This window comes from Pygocentrus nattereri, chromosome 17 (genome assembly GCF_015220715.1).
Source record: "Pygocentrus nattereri isolate fPygNat1 chromosome 17, fPygNat1.pri, whole genome shotgun sequence".
NCBI lineage: Eukaryota > Metazoa > Chordata > Actinopteri > Characiformes > Serrasalmidae > Pygocentrus > Pygocentrus nattereri.
Window position 1 is genome coordinate 21,327,827 of NC_051227.1, and position 15,078 is coordinate 21,342,904.

Sequence of the window (15,078 nt, forward strand, 5' to 3'; positions counted from 1 at the left end):
TTCTATGCTAACCTTGGACTGACTTTGTACAGTCAGTGGTGATTTGAAACCTCTCAGGATATATCTGTACAGCATTGCATTTACAGTTTGTTCGTTTACAGCAAAAACTGCCAAGTGGCTCTTTCTTTGTGTGATTAGTTTTGTTCAATAGTGCTTTGCATGAAGTAGCATTATTATGGATTAAGGAGGGAGATTATAATATCCCCCCTGGGTAAATGTGGCTGGGCAGAATTGTCTCTAAGAAAGCCAACTGGAAAGATGATGCAGTAGCCCTGAGATCAGCCATGGTTTAGAACAGAAGTGGCAGTGTTGAGTGGATGTGACTGAGCCTAATTCATAGTTTGTGAATTTTGGAAGGACAGCAACCAGGGGTGAACGTTATGGCAAAAATATTTAGTAGTTTTTGATAATTTTATAAGATAAAATTACTTAAAACATGCAAAGAATATCTAAAAAAAAAAAAAAAAAGGTTGAATAATCATTTTTTCTTAATATGAAATATTAGATTACACCAGAGATGTATGATAAATTTAAAGTGTAGCTAACCTTAAGTATGTTGTATTGTCTGTGCTTTTTACTGATGATTTTACCTTTTCCTAAATATCGCTATTCCACGGACTAAGTAGCCACAAAGTGTAACCTGTTCTAGCAGCATCTGACTAGATCAGTGAATGAGGAAATGCGTTAAGCTAAAAGGAGAAAGTTATGGCTGTGGTTTCCATTCCAATTCCACAGAGGGATAAAGAAGCAGTGTCCAGGTTTCCTGTTGTGCTCTGGCTCTCTGCTGCTGATATCGTGTCGTCAGCGATTTCAGCTCCACGTGGGCCACAGACTGGCAAGCCCACCTCAGCCCCAACCCGCAGAAACAACCAGTTCAGCTGTCTGAGGGACCTGCTCTGCTTTATGTCCTGAATACATTGTTGTTTAAAGAAAGAAAAAAGAGAATTATGCAAAGCAGTAGTGTAGAATGAATTCAGTTAACTTTCTCTGAAATACAAATAGCATTTTTGCCATATATGACGATCTGTGTGTCTGATCAGCCAACACTGTGACAGCAAAGCTTTTCAAACAAACACATTTTTATATCGCTGCTGTCAGAATAAAATTTCATCTCTCCATTTTTGTTGTTTTTTCAGTTTTTGGCATAATTGGAAAATGCCTGATGCCCTTTACATTGTCTGTAAATGTCATGACGAATGGAGCAAAATAAACAGCCCAGAATAACTTGGGAAAATTCTGCTTCCACTGACTTTCATTAAAAGTGAAGTATGTTTTTTCCATCTCCTGTAAAGTTACCATTCTGGAAATACAAGATTTTGTTCAGACAGCAGCGATATGTACTCTACACTTTTTTAAAAGCAGTTTTAGTAAAAGCGTTTAAGCTAAACTTAATTTATATTTAGCTTTAGTTTTCTTCTTTTCGTTGCTGCAAACTTTTCTGTAATTGGAATTCTGACTTTTCAATCCACACTCTGAATGTGCAATCTACTGAAAAGAGTTATGTTAATAAAGAAAATCTATGAAATCAGTGGCAAGCCTGTGCCACCCCTGCAAAAATCAGATATCACTATAAAATAAAAACATTGTAATACAGTTTTTAATTCCTACTGACCTTAACCTTAATTTAAACTTTCATAATGAATAGACAATAACAAATGTTTAAAATTCAAAAATTACTTAATATGTAATAATAAATTAACATAAGCTGCATTAAAGCTACGCAATGTAACATTTAAGCCGGGGTTACACGACTACATAACTTTTGCCCTGATTCTCTGTCTGGCTGAGTCTAAGTCTGGTTGGTTCTAATCTGCAGATTTTTGCATCAGTTGAAGTCGACAGTTAGAAAGATAACTTAGTAGTGTGTAATGGGTGCATACTCCAATTTTTGGCCTCCCAATCATGTTTCAGACCATTTGGTGTTTATCAAACATTGTTGATGTTTTCAACCTCACTGAGTGTGATCTAGTAGTGTAAACTAGTCAACGACTCACTCTGAATCGATTCCTGCAGCAGCCAATCAACACTGAGAGCGCACAAGAAGAAACTGCAGCAAGTAAACAAAGAAAAATGGTGAAAAATTTAATGAGCTGAGCTTAAGGCGCACACACAATAGCGTTTATGTACATTTAAAACTCTTTTTCTGAGATGCATCATATATATCTGTCATATATACATATATCATATATACATATGTCTGTATGTGTGCTTGTACGTGCATCATGTGATCAGATCTAGATTTGTAAGCCTGAGAACTGGGGTCCTGCCCCTAGAACCTCCTTAAACTCTGGCCTTGTGTGGCCCTGTCTGTGAGACCATTGGTGATGCAATGACCATCCATTTTTAAGCATCCAAGGCACGATCTGTAGCAGCAATCAGAAACTGGAATAGGCATACGGGATGGCATTTTCCACATATTCACCCAGTGTATGGCTTTACAAATGCACTGCAGATAAAGATCGACTTTGGCTGTGGCCTTTTTTTTTTTTTTTTAAACGCTAACCATTGAATTTGCCTGTATGAGGCCTGCTTTTGTGTGGGCATCTCTGTCCTGCTTCACTGAAAACTGATCCTTCCTCAGTAATAATTGAGAGATTTTCCATTTACCCAGTCCTTTACCATGAGCACAAAGGGCCTGTAAATAGGACTGCACTGTTTTCCTAGGGCCTTCGGACCGTAAAAGCCAGGATACCGGAACAGTAATAGTATATGGTGGTAGTAGACTTTCTGTGGGTGTTCGCAACATGTAGCCTTCATAACCTTTCAGCGTCTCTAGCTGACATAAAGGTCAATTGCTCTCTCGTTTTCTTTGCTGCAGATGCATATACAGTATATAACGTCATCGTTTTATGATTTGTCGTACTCAGTGAAGGTTAAGGGCAGAGTGTCTTCTCGGAAGTAATGTGGAATGACGGGTGGCAACGGTGCCCTCTGGTCCGTCAGCAGAGCTTCAGACTGAGCCAAAGGGAACAGATCCGTTCAGCCAGTCAATACAGGGCGATGTTGAACTGCTTGCAGACATTGTGTGAACTAGCAAGGAAGGCGTGCGTAAGGATGTTTTCCGAGATATTTTGACCATAAATAAGCACTGAAATATGACAACTTTGATCATATCACATTTCTCAAGAATACAGGAAGCCAAGATCTATAACTGAAAATGCCCAACTGTCCTTTCTTTTTCTTTTCTGATAGAAACCTAGGAGAAACTGTGAGTATCAGTGGATACTGACACCCATATAAGCTATTTTTAAGTGCTAGGCGATATTAGCTATTTTTAACATGGACAGCATGCATCTGTGTAAGAATTGTGGGTGCCAGTATTCAACATTTTTTCATGTACATATTTTGCCAGTTCCATTGCTGATACATACATATTTACAAAATAGAAAAATAGAATTGGGAGCAAATCTACTTCAATTAGAATTATAGAGAAGTGCAACATGTATGCAGAGGGTGGCAAATCCTGTTAAATAAGGAAAATGAGACTCATCTCTTCCAGAGTGCAATAAATGCATCATCAAATATTGGTTTGAAATAACGGTTAAATCTACACATCTGTCCAGTGCTGATGTAGCAGGATCCTTTTTTGGCGCTATAAACACTTTTCAAAAAGGTTCTGTATAGAACCATCAACAGCACATTCTCCATCGATCTGATGACCAATTTAATGATGCAAAGAACCCTTAAATCATGCAGAGAGTTCTTTGAGTTTTCATGGTTCTATGTAGAACCATTTTCTTTACTAAAGAACTGTTACTGTTATCAAATGAACTGCTTAGTTACTTATTTATATATCATTTGCCATTTGAAGCTTTTTAGTTATTAAAAAAAGAAACTGTTGTTCAAGGTCAGCTTAACACATCCCAATTATTCCACTGTAAAACTGAGGACATTGATGAAGACGCGAGATGAATGAATGCAGCCTGGTGAATATGGAAGCCTCTTTAAGGCGAACTTCCAGTATCAGCACCTTTCTTTTTGCAAGGGGAGCTAAATGTGCCCTGTCAGATTTAATCCCCTCCGTCTGTCACCACAATAATTATACGGTGTGCATGCACTCCCTCTGCAGGAGGAGCATGTTTACATACTGCAACTGTGGGCTGTTTTCTTCTGAATCTGGCTGATTTACTGCAGTAATATGCAAAGTTAACACTTCTATTAGCTTTCACTAAAAGAGTGAATACATGTTTACAGTGCTGTACTGAGACCACCCTTCATTTACTTCATTTTCTGTCAAAGTGGCCATTAAATACACATTCTTCATTTATCAGCATCAGGAAAAAAGTAGACAATATACACTATTGTGTAAAAGCTTCTAATATTAGAATAAATACAAACAATATTTAAACAGTATGTTTTGATTTTATATGTGCCACTATGTTTATTTGACCATTTCCAAACCTCTTCTTATGACAGTTCAGTATTATTTGTAGTTATTTATACTTAGTTTGACTAATCAGTCCTTCATTAAATGTAATCAGTGTGCTGCTCATGGAATTAAACAAATCCATGCAGTGGCTGTGGGTGTCCAGGGTAAATCTGGAATCAAATCTGTGTTCCTCTTGCCAGCTCACAAGATATTTGTTAATCAAAAATTTGACTTATGCTGCATTATTTGTGTTTTTGATGTTCTATAGTGTTTTACAGCTTTTTTTCAGTATTTAATGTTTCCATCCTTTACCTTTTTTACAACTCCCATTTTTTTGGGGGGGGAGTCTTTCCTTCAGTTTTTCAAAGAAGTCTGCAGGGATATTTTTCCCCACCTCCAAATTTTCACAATTCAAGTAATTCCACATTCAATGATAATAAGTTCTGAACATTGGAGTGGTCAGGCTGGAGAGCACCAGAACACATTTCTTTTTTAACGACTTCTTAACAGATCCTTTCATGCTCATAGTATGAAGTTGTCTTCTCACAGTGGAAGAATAGACACAAACTCCTGTGGATTTTTTCAGATCTGAAGCAAAAGTGGAGTTTGATTTTCTCCTCTCTCTCAAAGTTGAAGGCTTTTTTTTCTTCTATCTAAAGAATTTTTAAAATTCCAGTTTTGGACTTTTCCTTTGACTTTCCCCTCAGTTTGTCTAATATCTAATCTCAGAAATATCTCCTGAGGATCTCTATCTGAAAAATGAATCCTTTTTACTTTAAGCAATTTTGACTGTCCATCTCTTTTCATCTACATTTGACCTTTATTCTCTTGAGCAAGGCATGCACTTCTGTCTGCTCTAGGATCATAAAAGAGAGGTGCTCCATGTACTTTATGCTTATCAACATTTTCACCATGCACAATACGTGTCACAACATTTTGACTTGCAGGCACAGTGCAGTAGTAATGCTACACTTGAAAACAGCCTTATGTACAATTTTCAACATTTCACACGCTGTACTGCAATAAATCTAACTAAACAGCACTAATAACGGACCTTCTTTCCAAAGGCAGATGAAGTGACCGGTATGTATGAAATATATAGCCTATTGATGTTTTCTTCAGGGCTGTGCTTGCCCCTATGCAAGTCCATGATTGTTGTGCAAACTGTAGTGATTAACTTTATTTTCTCATACTTGGGAGACCAGAGTAATAAATGGATAAATGGATAAACACAAAAAGTACTCAGCATTTCTTTTTTAGCATTCTTTTTAGTCATGTTGCAGAGTTTTACTCTCTGGTATGTGTATCTACAGTATGTACTAACTGCCCTGCATTTCTACACTGCTGTGTAACTGGCTGCTCCAATCACAAGGATTCTTCAAATGCCTCAGTAATGTGCAGTCTCCACTTTGACTATGGTTAAGAATGCTATCAGAGTATCAAAGTAATCCTTTGCTTGTGTGTTTGACCCGAAGAATGGACAATATGATACAATACAGAACAATATAATATGCTGCTTCATTAGTTGTGTGTCTGTTTAAGAGGATCTGTCCCTCTGATTCTTGATCCTTTGTGCTCTCTCTCTCTCTCTCTCTCTCTCTGTCTCTCTATATATCTATCTATCTATCTATCTATCTATATATATATATATATATATATATATATATATATATATCTGTGCGTGTGTATAAAACACAACTTTTAGCTTAGAAATACTCAATAGCTTTATTTGGTTTATTAAAAGAAATTATTGAATATTCCGTTTTGTCAATACCAGTGCAATAATAACATTCCAAAATGTTTACTAAATGTTTTGTTTTGATAGTTACAATTTTAGCTCATTTGTATCATAACTCAAAATGGCAGCTGGTGCATGACTAGCAAACACTACAAACGGTAGTATAATACGTATTTCAGTAGTGACAATTCTTAATGTGCCACACTGTTTTTTACTGTTTTCACACTGATTTTTACACTGGAACACATGCACTTCAAAGCAGTGGGATCTAAATGATCACCACGTGGCCATGAGGGACAGGGATGCAGTCTCACTTCCTGCTCTAAAATGTGGGTGTGGGAGCGTGGCTCTGCCTATGGACTAAAGGTCATTATGTTTTGACAAAAAAATAGGACATTTTTAAGAAATTTTATTTTATTTAAAACTTACATACATACGTACATAAATAGGGTCTAACAAACCCCAGAACTCAAACACTTTACCACCCCACAGGAAGAAATAGCAACACTGCATCACACAGAGTGAGTAAGTGTTATTTGAAGATAGATTTGTTGAACTAAAGACATTCAATCCAGCATGTTTTTCTGATGTCAGCCTGATAACGATACCTGGTATTGGACTTCATAGTGACCATGAAGAGTCATACTTGTAGAAGTAGATTAGTATGGTAATACTGATTAGCGTTATGGAATTGCATAGTAGAGAAGTGTTGATGTAGTAAGTAATTATAAAGAAATGTACCCGTGATCAGTGATCATTGTAGTAGTAGAATTGGTGAAGGACACAGCCTCATTGTATTGCATTTCATTTTAAACTGGTCAGCCATAACCTTAGTACATTCGGATATATATAGAAAGTGGTTCAGTGCCTGTTTAGAAAGGAGAGAGGCGATACTAATGGCATGCAATCCTATCAGCTTTTCACAAGAAAGAAAAACAGAGATTCAGTGCGGTTGTGGAAGAGGAGAGGGGGTCCAGATGAATCCTTGGGGTCCCCCACCCTGTCCAGTTTTGTACTGTTCCAGTGCTAGTCACACCTGAGCCAACTACAGAGAGCTGAACACCTGGATCCAACTGTGTTAACAGCTGGGAGGGAAATTTGGTCTAAAGGGAGCTGATTTCTGCTCTCTGTCACTGAAAGTGTGACAGTAGTTTAATCAAATCAGGGTTTAAAGGAGAAAAATTACTCATTCTGTAAGCAGTGTTGTCTCTTCAGGTGATTAATCTAAACAGCATTGCATTCAGATGTTCATCACTCGTTCTAATGTGTTGTGACACCTTCTTTCACACCTGTGTCAAACGAAGCTGAGCGTTACATTAGTTAACAGCTATGGTCTTGTTCAGAGCTCTCTGCATGGCTGATGAAGAAGTATGAAATGATATGAAACAGCATAGCTGATCACTCACCGGGGCCCCCTACTCTCCTGTGTCCGACAGAACGGATTAAATCAAATTAATCTTCATAATGGTGGAGTGATGAAAGGGAAATCTCACTTCTGGAGGTGCTTGATTGAACCATACTTATTGTATTTCATAGTTTCATAGTGAATATATCCTAGAAACCTTTTTGTTTTGATGTTTCTTTTCTGTTTTCAGAAGGCCTATAAACTCGGCTGATCGTTTTGAAGGTGTAAACCTAGTTTGGTTCATAGCCACAGGGTGGGTCAGTCTGTTTCTCATTCACTGATAATGCAGCTGAAAGTTTAGCCAGGATAACTGTTCCAACTTCTGTCCAAGTCTGTAGACACCAATGTTTTTGTGCAATCAGAGGTATTAATAGGGAGTTTGTCCCCATTTTGTTGCAGCCTCGATTCTTCTGGGAAGGCTTTACACAACATGTTGGAACATTGCTGAGAGGATTTAATTGCATTCAGCCACTAGAAAATTAGTACACTCAGGTACTGATGATCATTTCTGGTCACTCCAGCTCATCCCAAAGGTATTGGATGGAGCATCACTGCAAAGAGCTCAATGCTGGAAGGCTTCATACTGCTGTACTCAGTGAATACCTTTAGGCCTGCTGACTTTATGCGGCTGCATCACAGCACCCCGTTCTAGTACCAGTGCTTTTTTAAGGAGATTATTACCTTAAAGCAAATTATTTCTTTAATTAGATGCTTTTGGGCAATATAGTGTAGTTATGGTGAGAAGATGAAAATATGATGTACAACAAAAGGTTGCCATTTTCCAAATTCACTGATTGCTTATGTGTTTTTCTCTGTTTTCAATTGCAGTGGGAGTGTTTGTGGTCCTTCATTCTGTTTGGGACGTTTTTTCTGCTGTTGGTGTGGTTTTACTTTTGGTGGGAAGCACACAATGACTATAATGAATTTAACTGGTGAGTACAAGGTCATTATGTCATTATTTGGCCTTAATTGTTTAAATATTGCATTTTTGTGATGTAAAAGCAACATGGTAGGTTGTATTGTCTATGGAATTATGTTGTATACAACATCTTCTTTTTTTAGAAAATATTAATGGCCCTTTAGTGGCTTTCATGGCTGAACAGATATTTTGGTGCACTGCGCATGGTTCCCCAAACAGAATTCAGATAATCCTTCTTTTGCCTTAATCTGGACATGGACAGGCCTCTGTCAAAGGGGATTACATGCAACTCTATTTCAAGACATACCGAGTTGTTTTTCTCTCTGTCTATCATAAGCATATATAAGTAAGTAAGTAGAAAATGTGCAGTAAAATGCCATATTTAAGTGTGTTCCCTGTGGAAAATATTAACTTATTTCCACTGAGAAAATCACTGAAACATTTATTTTCAATTTTGATCTGGAGGTTTATGATTTAAAGTTGAAGTTGTTACTGATGTCCAGTATGACCAGTAGGTCTAAAAATGTAACTACGTAAACAACTATATTTAACTATATAAACAGCTAGTTTTCCATTAGGACACATTTATGGAAAAATGTGGTGTTGGAATCACAATCAGCATATCATCATGATTACTAAGTGTTTCTTATTTAAAGTTGATAAGTGGAATATCTGTCATCATTAATGCATTTCAGCCAATTAGTTGTAGAGTCTAAACATCTTGTACCCAACATTTTGGGTACAAGGCCAATTTATGACTATAGTGTTTCCATTATCATTGTGTAGTTTTCATTATTATTCTATTATTATTATATATTATTATATCTATATTATTATTCTAAAATGCTGAGGGGAAATATACATATATATATATATATTTTTAATTTGTAAATTTTTTTAGATGTGTCTCAATATATGACTTGTATTATGTATTTTGTCACTGTCAAAAGAACATGTATCTCCATTTTTTGTTTTTTTTTTTAGTTTTCTGCATCATTGTGCACGGTGGCTGTCCTTTATATTGTGTGAAAATTTCACGAAGAATGGCCCTATAGCAATGCTCTAAAATTACTTGGAATAAATATCTTTACACTGACTTTAAATTAAAAGTAAAGAATGCTTTTTGACCTTTCCTATAAAGTTACCATTTTGGAGTTGATTTTCTTTGGACAGTGACGGTCTATAGCTTTAAGTTTATGAGCTTATAAGATGAAATGAGTAAAATATTATATTTATTTGTTTCTTAATTTAAATTACAGATGGTGGCTCACGTACATAAACAACAACCCTGATACACCAGCAATAAAATGTGCCTTTTCTTTCTTCTTTACCCCAAGGTCACCTCCTCAGGGTCACCTCTCTCTCTCTCTCTCTGCCTCTCTCTCTGCCTCTCTCGCTCTCGCTCTCTCTCTCTCTCTCTCTCTCTCTCTCGCTCTGCCTCTCTCTCTCTGCCTCTCTCTCTGCCTCCCTCTCTGCCTCCCTCTCGGCCTCCCTCTCTGCCTCCCTCTCTGCCTCTCTCTGCCTCTCTCTTTACCTCTCTTTCTCTATCTCTCTGCCTCTCTCTCTCTCTCTCTACCTCTCTCTCTCTGCCTCTTGCTCTCTCTCTGCCTCTCTCTCTACCTCTGCCTCTCTCTCTACCTCTGCCTCTCTCTCTACCTCTCTGCCTCTACCTCTCTACCTATACCTATTTCTCAGTCACACCACACTACATGCTTAGTATGTGACTGTGTCTTGAAGGGAGTCTTGACCTCCAGTTAATGCCTGCAAGACCGTGCCATGGAATAAGTGATAAGGCAAAAGAATGCAATTAGCAGGCAGGGCCTCAGTATGGCCGTCTCCTGCTGGGTTACAGCTGGACTGCTCAAAGCTGAGAGATACTTAGAAACTTGTTTCACTTTTTGCATTTCTCAGAGTGCAGTGATAACTCAGCTTTTCAGTTCCCATCAGACTGTTTTATCATCAAACAAATGCTGTTTAGGTAATTGTCATGTACTCTTACAGGTTTTTATATAACCGGTCAGGGGAGTGGAGTGACGGAACGGTTCCGATACTTGCCACAACAGCTGCAGGGTTTACATATATTGCATTTTTAATGGTGAGTTGTCATGTCATGTAATATTCACACCTCTGAGGCACTGATACTGTACCATGGCTTTGGTAGGGTGGGGCTGCTTTTCTGTAAGCTGGATATAACACAGACATCCATTTGCATGTTAAAAGGAACATATCATGGAAAAACAATATTTCCTTGCTTTTTGATATGTGAGTTTGATGTACTATTTACTTCTCTTTAAAGTTTCAAAATGTACTGTTCAGTCCCTACTCCATAGAGTCCATGTATGGAACCAAACTGTTTTTCTGTCACAACAACCTACTCCTTTCTGTTTATTCAGCTCATGGCAGTTTAGCTCCACCCATTCACATTAAGGTTGTAGGGTAACTAAGCTACAGCCCATTTAATACAGGGCAGAACTGATATCAATCAGTACAAATATCATTTACATATATCCGTATATATCAATGGCCTGGTACTATAAACAGCCTATTGAATTTTAAGGGATAAATAGAGGTCAGAAAATGGACATGTAAAAATGCATTTTGTCTATTTTTGGTAAATAAAAACACACAAACAACATACGTTGGCCTTCGGGAACAGAACACTACACCCTACATTGAAGTTTCTCATGGACTCCTAGCTATTACTACTACTAATACTACTACTGTTAATATTAGTAGAATAATAATTTTGTAGGTAGTTTAACCAGAGGAGGATAGGTCCCCCCTTGTGAGCCTTGGTTCCTACCAAGGTTTCTTCCTCAGCTCTGAGGGAGTTTTTCCTTGCCACTGTCACCCGTGGCTTGCTCACCTGGGGTTTTTTACATTGATGTTAAAACTTTGTCTTTACTGGAGTTCTGTGAAGTTGCTTTGTGACATTGGTTGTAAAAAGCTCTATACAAATAGATTTGATTTGATTTGATATGATAAAATGGAAGAAAAAAAACAGGACACAGGCCTGTTAGAAACTTTGTAGTTCAGAATGTGTAAAATTAGCTTTGTTCTGTCACAATATGTTTATTTACACATGTGAATATGTGCCAACACTACACGTTCTAGTAGTTGGTGGTTCATCTGGTTGTCTTTTGCTATTTTATTTGTGTTGCAGATTTTAGCACTGTGTCACATAGCGGTTGGACAGCAGCTGAACTTGCACTGGCTCCATAAGGTACCTGTCAGCCTCTTCACTGTGTTCAGCCAAACATAGCCCTGTCAGTGCATGCACACAGACCAAGACCAGTCAGCCTTTACACACTAGCACACACAAGGTCGTTTTTTCTCCCCAGAGGCTCGATGACTTGACGTGTCCTGTTAAATTATATATAAGACAGACAGTTGTCTTTTTTTGTTTGCTTGTATTGCTGTCATTTAAATGATTATACCGATCCCTTTGATTTTGTAACCTGACTGTTCTCTCCATCTCTTTGATGTCTTAGATTGGAGTGACTGCAGCTCTGTTGACTACAGTCATTGGAGTGATATCAGTCAGTCAGATGTGGGGGGAGGAATGGGATATCATCTCAATTTCTCTCCAAGTATGTACTCCATCTTAAGCACTTTAGTTTAGAATTATACATAAAAGGGAATTCCACTGATTTTGCATAATATTTGCATAATTCAGTAATAAAAACAAAGTCATTCAGAGTTTTTGATGTGAAATTGTTAATTGTTAATAAAACTTACCAGTCAGAACCACCATCAGATGTCTTTACCATGGTGGTGATAGGAACCAGGGGTCACAAAGTCTACAACGATTTTTTATTATCTAAAACATCCAGTGAACCTATAAAACCTCAGTTTTTATATGCTATATGTAATATCTTTCTGTGAGGGAGCTTTTAGAGGCATTACATTATTTTGATGTCTTTAAATTTTTTTATTGCCACTGTGAACATTTCACGTCAAGCTACTGAATGACTGTGAATTAGCATTTTAATTTGGCAGGAATGTTGAAAAGTCAATGGAATTGCCCTTTAATGACTAATAGGCATTCGAACCACTGGATTGATTTTTCTGATTTTCTGAATTTAACTAAATTACTTGAAATATCAAAGACATTTTACAATGTCTCATATAAATTTGTTTAAAATCTTTAATATACAAAAATATTACATTACACTCTCAAGGTACAAACAAACATTGTCACTGTGGTTGTTCCCTCAAGGATGCATCTTCAGTACCTTCAATTAGGGAACATAATTCCTTAATCAATTTAATTTATACCTTTTTTAAGTCGCATTGACTCTGTACCCTGTCCTGACTCCATACCCTGTCCTGACTCCAGACGTTTTATGAAATTTATGATATTTATATCTTTTTATAAAAAGGTATAAATATGCCCCCTTCCATAGAATGTAGTGTGCCTTTGAAACTGGTTTAAGCTGCAGGATTGGACCAAAAGGACCATGTTGTACCTTTGAGGGTTCATTTACATTGTTTAGACTTTGGGGGATTAAAGTTTACCCAGAGAGGTTGCAGGGTCTTAGTAAAATTTGTATTGATTCTCCAGAGTGTTGAAAGATCAGTATGTCTAAAATCATAGTATTTATAAAATAGAATTAAAATAGCACTGAACTAAACACTTAAGTCTCATAATAATTCTTAAAAACTTAAGTCTCATAATAAGAAATTCTTAAAAACAAAAAATATTAGATTTTGAGGCTTGTCAACCAATAAATAAAATGCACTCAAAATACTAAATGGTTCAGAGATTAGCTGTGACCTTGTAGTCTGTCTGCAGAGCTCCACACTCCAGGCAATACCAATTATATCACAAGAATACTATGAACTGCAGGTGTGATGATGCATATATTTTCAAGATTGATATAATTTTAGGTTTTTAGGTAAAGATTTTGATGTTTGTTAAAAAAAGTTTCCTTTCTGTCTCAGATAAGTTAATGATCTCCAAAAACTGTCAATGTCTGCTGTTCTAGCTCTCTAATAAAATTAGCCCCAACAATCATGGCCTCTAAAATGTATAAATAATTTCAGAAAAGTGGGCCAAGACCAAAATTGCAAAACAACTTTTATTGGTCTAAACAACAAATCATTAAAACTCAGTAAATGAATAAGAATTAAACAAATAGATAAAGTAATTTAATGCAGAAAAGGTTTTCCGTTTGATTTCAGTTTTTTACGAAAAGAGGAGGCAAATATTGTTCCTCTCAGCACTGATGGCTTCAGACAACTGAAGAACATTGCCAGGTTGGTTTGTGTTTAATGTGAGACCAAATGTGAGACCCATAGGGTGTAAACCTGGAGAGGTCTAAACCATTGCTGTTTTTTCTGTTTGTTTGTTATTTGAACACAAGTGTAGTATGTAGTACTCTACCTTGGAGATAACAGAGGTCTGAGCTTAGGCTGTGTCTGGAGGACCAGCCACTAGTGTTCAATTTAATTCACCACAGGACTTCTGGGGTTTTATAACAAATTATGATGCTGTAAATCTGATTCAGCCAGCCTCAATTTCCAGGCAATTGTGTGGTCTGCGCTCACATGACCTCCAGACTGCTTTTTACATTTGTATGTGTGTTTGTGTATGATTCAGGCCACAGGACCGTTCCTGCACATAGGCGCACTGGCTGCAGTTACAGCTCTGGCCTGGCTGGTGGCTGGACAGGTGGCTCGAGCTGAGAAAACCAGTAAGCCAGTTTATTTCTCACCAGTCCTCTCACCAGTGTTGTATAAATCACCTTACAGTTATTTAACTGTAAAAGTAATAATACTTTTAGGTAAAAATTACATATACATTGCGTGTATATTACATGTACCAAAGCAACAAATGTACAAATAAATGCCATAAATCAAAAAAGAGTAAGATCTTACAAGAGTTTACAAGAAAGAGCCAAAACAGTATTTACTTTTTTATGTTAGTTAATGTAAAGAGATTTTATTCCAAGCAACTTTGGGACATCTTTTTTGGTTTGTTCGTCATTAATTTTTTCCTGAATGTAAAAGTCAGCTTCTGTGCTCAATGTAGAAATCTATATATAAATCTTTACATATATCAGTCTTCAATGCACAGTAGCAAATATATATGTGTGTGTGTATATATATAAATATATATATATATATATATATATATATATATATATATATATATATATATATATATATCCATCCTTCCATCCATCCAGCCATTTTTTTTGTTTACTGCTGTTGCAAAGTGAAGTAAAAATGTTCAGTTGCTTTTGAAATGTGCAAGACTCCTTTAGTAAAGATGATGGTTCTATATAGAACCATGAACACCCAAAGAACTATATGCAGGCTTAAGTACAGTAACAAAGTGTTTCTGCTCTGTTACTGTACAGCACTGCCTGTCATTAATCAACCTCCTCTGACAAGGTGTTAATTATTAATGAGGCTTTGAAGAGAAGTTGTTTTTTTCTGAACCAGTGCATTCTTGTGTCCTGTTATTACACTGAGGGACATTGTGTAGCTTCACCTGCTAAATGAGTGATGTGGTTAATGTAAAATGTTCTAGAATGTTCACTTTACATCAGTAACACTTTCCCAGTGTTATACTTGTTCAGTTTTAACCAAGAACTAACATCTCCGCTACAGTTCAGAGGCATCTCTGCTGGCACCTGGAA

The 15,078-nt window shown here is 36.9% G+C and overlaps 1 protein-coding gene across 4 annotated transcripts in view; it reads left to right on the top strand.

The window, feature by feature from the left end:
* The window catches only part of gdpd5b (glycerophosphodiester phosphodiesterase domain containing 5b), a 65,297-nt gene that overhangs the window by 30,228 nt on the left and 19,991 nt on the right, over positions 1-15,078 (top strand). For all 4 annotated transcript variants that reach the window (XR_005131712.1, XR_001858264.2, XM_017707212.2 and 1 more), the window contains exons 3-7: positions 8,341-8,444; positions 10,433-10,526; positions 11,595-11,654; positions 11,923-12,021; positions 14,034-14,127. Coding sequence is in view for 2 of the 4 variants with exons in the window: in XM_017707212.2 (XP_017562701.1) it covers positions 8,341-8,444; positions 10,433-10,526; positions 11,595-11,654; positions 11,923-12,021; positions 14,034-14,127 (451 nt within the window). In the remaining 2 variants the exon portion in view is untranslated. The remainder of the gene's footprint in view (positions 1-8,340; positions 8,445-10,432; positions 10,527-11,594; positions 11,655-11,922; positions 12,022-14,033; positions 14,128-15,078) is intronic.